We start from the raw sequence: 5,066 nt of genomic DNA, 5'->3' as shown, positions 1-5,066 counted from the left end.
CGCCTTATCAAGGGAACAACACGAGGAAGTTGAACAATGGCGAGGTTCTCACAGTTCGTGTTTACTCTGCTCTCACTCTCGATTCAAACCGTGTTTGGTAAGTGAGTACTCTTACATAGATATCAGTAGTAATTCAAACCGTGTTTGGTAAGTGAGTACTCTTACATAGATATCAGTAGTAATTCAAACCGTGTTTGGTAAGTGAGTACTCTTACATAGATATCAGTAATAGGTACTAGAGGATTGTATGTTATGATTAGTTTCTATACGTAATTCATGCTAATTTTCATTGTGCAATTTACCACTACTTTGTGTGTCTTTTCAGACCGTGTTCATTGCTGAATAAACATATTTAAAGTAAACGGAACAGAGTCCCATTTATGAACACGGTCGGAATACTGAACCCCATCATTGCCACATCACCACAATGCCAGCTGTAGCCTGCCCTATCACAGACTGCGACTATGTCACGGATGACCTGGATGCCACTATCGTCGCGGCACTCATCACGGCTCACTCCGCTGTACACATACCCAAACGAGAACACGCTGCTAAAGTTGAGAAAGTTAAGCGACCCACGCTCAGTGCCGCAGGATCTAGCGAGGAGTGGGCATATTTCCAATCTCGGTGGTCGGACTATGTCAGTACCACGAAAATCACTGGACGCGATAAAGTAATCCAGCTACTGGAATGCTGTGACGAGCCATTACGGAAAGACTTGACACGATCAGCCGGTGGTAGTCTCGCTGACAAAACCATGGATGAGGTTTTAGCTGCAATTAAAAAGCTCGCAGTACGTGAGGAAAACACTATGGTTGCAAGAGTGACGCTACACAATATGCGACAGGATCGTGATGAAACTGTCCGGAGTTACGGTGCTAGACTTAAAGGACAGGCCGGTATATGCAAGTTTGTGATTAAGTGCCCCGGATGTACAGCCGACGTCAATTACACTGACGCTATCATGCGTGACGTACTCACCCGGGGAATTGCCGATCCGGAAATACAACTTGATCTGCTAGGACACAAAAATCAGGACATGAATCTTGAGGATGTATTTCAATTTGTCGAATCAAAGGAAGCCGGTAAACGTTCAGCTTCTAGACTTTCAGATTCTCATCCAGTTGAGGCTGCCAGCAGCTCATACCGGAAAAGCAAGGCTGACAGACCGTCGTCCAAAGACACCTCCAACAAAGCAGAGCAATGTGCATATTGCGGAAAAAAGGGACACGGCAAGTCTGCCCTTGCTCGCATACGTAAAACAGAGTGTACAGCATATGGACACATATGTGGGCATTGCCATCGCGAACATCATTTTGAAATTGTATGTAGAAGCAAGGACAAACCCAAAGTGACAGACCGTGATACACTTTCCGGAAGTGCTTTGTTCGACGCATTGTGCTCTGTTCATGATTCTCTACAACATCACCACTGTACCGTTAGTGATTCTGGCATCGAACGCTCAATCTGCATCGACCACCATGTCTATGACGAACTGACGAATTCCTGGGTGAAACAACGCTCCAAGCCTCAACCATTCGTGAACGTGACGGCTAAAGTTACTGCTGAGGACTACGCCGCCCTAGGCTTCAGACTAACACGAGACACCAGCAACGTCTCAATACAGGCTATGGCTGACACGGGATGTCAGAGTTGCCTCGCTGGCTTGAAAGTAATCCGCCGCCTTGGTCTACGAGAATCAGAACTCATACCTGTAACGATGCAGATGCACACGGCTACATACGGTGGTATCAAAATTCTTGGGGCGACCATCCTTCGCTTGATTGGTAAAGACAAGGCAGGAAACACCAAGGAGACCAGACAGATGACATATGTCACAAGCTCAACAGACAAGCTCTTCCTCAGTCGCGAAGCCTGCGCTGCATTAGGTATTATCCACGATTCATTTCCAACCGTCGGAGCTCAAGTCCCTTCAGCTAGCATACATGTCGATGCTACTTTCTCCTTACCGGATCACCAAGTCAAAGCATGCGATTGCCCTATACGCCAACTGCCACCACCGCCTCCGACAAAACTGCCTTTTCCTGCTACAACGGAAAACGTTGGTCACTTAAAAGGTTACCTTCTTGACCACTACATGTCTAGCACATTCAACACATGTGAATACCAGACTTTACCACTCATGAATGGACCTCCCTTGAAGCTCATGGTGGACTCCAACGCGAAACCTGTCGCTCACCATACACCAGTACCCGTTCCAATCCACTGGCAGGGTGCAGTAAAGGCTGGACTAGACCAGGATGTTCGTTTATAACCACTGCAACCGTATTGCTCCATCTAACCCGAATGCACCACCGACTCCTTTGATAACTCCTGACTATCCATTCCAATGCGTGTGTGCAGATTTCTTCCACTACTGGGCTGTAATTACCTAGTGGTAGTTGATCGTTATTCCAACTGGCCGGTGGTGGAGAAAGCCTCTGATGGTTCCAATGGTTTGAAAGACTGTCTCCGAAGGACATTTGTTACTTTTGGTATCCCTGATGAACTAGCATCAGATGGTGGACCCGAGTTCACTTCTGCGGCCACACGTCGTTTTCTCAGGAACTGGGGCGTTCACCATAGACTGTCATCTGTAGCTTTTCCCCATAGTAACTGCCGTGCTGAAGTGGGAGTCAAAACAATCAAGCGTCTGATCACTGGCAACACCAGTCCCAATGGCGACTTAAACACCGACGCATTCCAACGCGCTATTCTCCAGTATCGTAACACACCTGACAGAGACACAAAACTATCCCCTGCTATGTGCGTGTTCGGTCGTCCTATACGAGACTTTATTCCTATACCACCCGGTCGGTACATTCCACACAACACTTGGCTGGAGACTTTAGCAGCTCGCGAGGAGGCTTTACGGAATCGTCACATGCGAGAAAGTGAACGTTGGTCTGAACACACCAAACGCCTCTCACCTCTTGCAGTTGGAGATCATGTACGCATCCAAAATCAAGTTGGTCCTCACCCCCTTAAATGGGACAAGACTGGAATCATTACCGAAGTTCGCCAGTTTGATCAATATGTAGTTCGGGTTGACGGATCTGGCCGTGTTACCTTACGCAACAGGAAATTCCTAAGGAAGTATATCCCAGTCGTTACACCACCAGCGCGCTACACAATTGACAATCAAATTGGACTCTCCCATCGTACGACGTCTCCTACTTCTAACGCCCCAGACACCGTCGTCGGTGAAGAGAGCAACCCTCCCCGTAAGGATACGAGTCCTCCACCATCCACTCCGTTGACTACTAGAACCATACAACGTTCGCCTCGTTCATCATCTGATGTTGATCACCCTTCACCACCATTTGGTATTCGAGACATCTTCAGTCGACGTCATCTAGCGTTTGATTCTCCTGCAACCCCAGTGAGCAAAATCACCACACCCCCGGCAACGATGCCACCTATCTCGACACATACGCCACAAGCAGTAGTTCCGTCCCCTGCACCGATCCGGACTTCTGGTCGTGCCACAAAGAAACCAGCTTGGCATTCAGATTATAAAATGTCCAAATAACAATTGACTTGTTTCTACTTGGAACATTTCCTAAGTGTTATATCTGTTGTGCAACTTTTCACGGAGACTCAGTGCTTCATTTTGTTTATTTTAGGACAATTAGTCGGACATTTCTTAATAATTCTCATATTTCACATCAGTCTTTGTTCCTAGGACTAATACGAGTGACCCTATTACTTACGTGTACCAAAGACTTGGGGGAGATAGAGGATTGTATGTTATGATTAGTTTCTATACGTAATTCATGCTAATTATCATTGTGCAATTTACCACTACTTTGTGTGTCTTTTCAGACCGTGTTCATTGCTGAATAAACATATTTAAAGTAAACGGAACAGAGTCCCATTTAGGTACTACGTAGCACAGAACTCGTCCCGGAACTGAACTATGTGTATTAAACTAAAACTGTTACCGACAAATTATAGCTCTACTTAAAGTTTAAGGACCAATATTCCAGGGCAAATCTCCTGCCTCTCACAGAATCGTTTTCTGCTTTAACAGTTCAAGATTTTACTGTCACCCTCTAAGGTATTGATTTCTCTGCCATACTCTAGGCAGAGACATATAAAGCCATATATACGTCTCTGCTCTAGGGTGTGTTGAATTACCAGTAGCATGTATAGTGACAAAAGATACCATAGCGTCAAGTCAGTGATGTGTAACACATTATCATGGCCGTGTGCTACAGACTGCATGCTACCTAATGATTACACAACAGGACACATATCCCGTATCTGACTTACATTACCTACATTCTGCCCTACTGGTTTTGTTGTAACACAATAAGACACATCTGACTTATCTTACTTACAGACTGCCCTACTGGTTTTGTTGTAACACAATGAGACACATCTGACTTATCTTACTTACAGACTGCTCTACTGGTTTTGTTATAACACAATGAGACACATCTGACTTATCTTACTTACAGACTGCCCTTCTGGTTTTGTTGTAACATAATGAGACACATCTGACTTGTCTTACCTCCAGACTGCCCTACTGGTTTTGTTGTAAAACAATGAGACACATCTGACTTATCTTACTTACAGACTGCTCTATTGGTTTTGTTATAACACAATGAGACACATCTGACTTATCTTTCTTACAGACTGCCGTACTGGTTTTGTTGTAACAAAATGAAACACATCTGACTTGTCTTACTTACAGACTGCCCTTCTGGTTTTGTTGTAACACAATGAGACACATCTGACTTGTCTTACCTACAGACTGCCCTACTGGTTTTGTTGTAACACAATGAGACACATCTGACCTATCTTACTTACAGACTGCCCAACTGGTTTTGTTGTAACCCAATGATGTACATCTGACATATCTTACTTACAGACTGACCTACTGGTTTTGTTGTAACACAATGATGCACATCTGACTTATCATACCTCCTGGTTTTGTTGTAACGCAATTAGACACATCTGACCTGTCTTACCTACAGACTGCCCTACTGGTTTTGTTGTAACACAATGAGACACATCTGACCTATCTTACTTACAGACTGCCCAACTGGTTTTGTTGTAAC

The 5,066-nt window shown here is 44.9% G+C and overlaps 1 protein-coding gene across 2 annotated transcripts in view; it reads left to right on the top strand.

The window, feature by feature from the left end:
• Positions 1 to 5,066, top strand: part of LOC110446679 (perlucin-like) — a 22,451-nt gene continuing 17,385 nt past the window's right edge. For both annotated transcript variants that reach the window (XM_021491940.1, XM_021491939.1), the window contains exon 1: positions 1 to 97. In XM_021491940.1, the coding sequence (XP_021347615.1) occupies positions 37 to 97 (61 nt within the window). In that variant the 5' untranslated portion in view covers positions 1 to 36. The remainder of the gene's footprint in view (positions 98 to 5,066) is intronic.

This window comes from Mizuhopecten yessoensis, unplaced genomic scaffold, assembly GCF_002113885.1.
Source record: "Mizuhopecten yessoensis strain PY_sf001 unplaced genomic scaffold, ASM211388v2 scaffold2929, whole genome shotgun sequence".
Lineage (NCBI taxonomy): Eukaryota > Metazoa > Mollusca > Bivalvia > Pectinida > Pectinidae > Mizuhopecten > Mizuhopecten yessoensis.
This window is presented reverse-complemented; position numbering and strand designations above follow the sequence as displayed.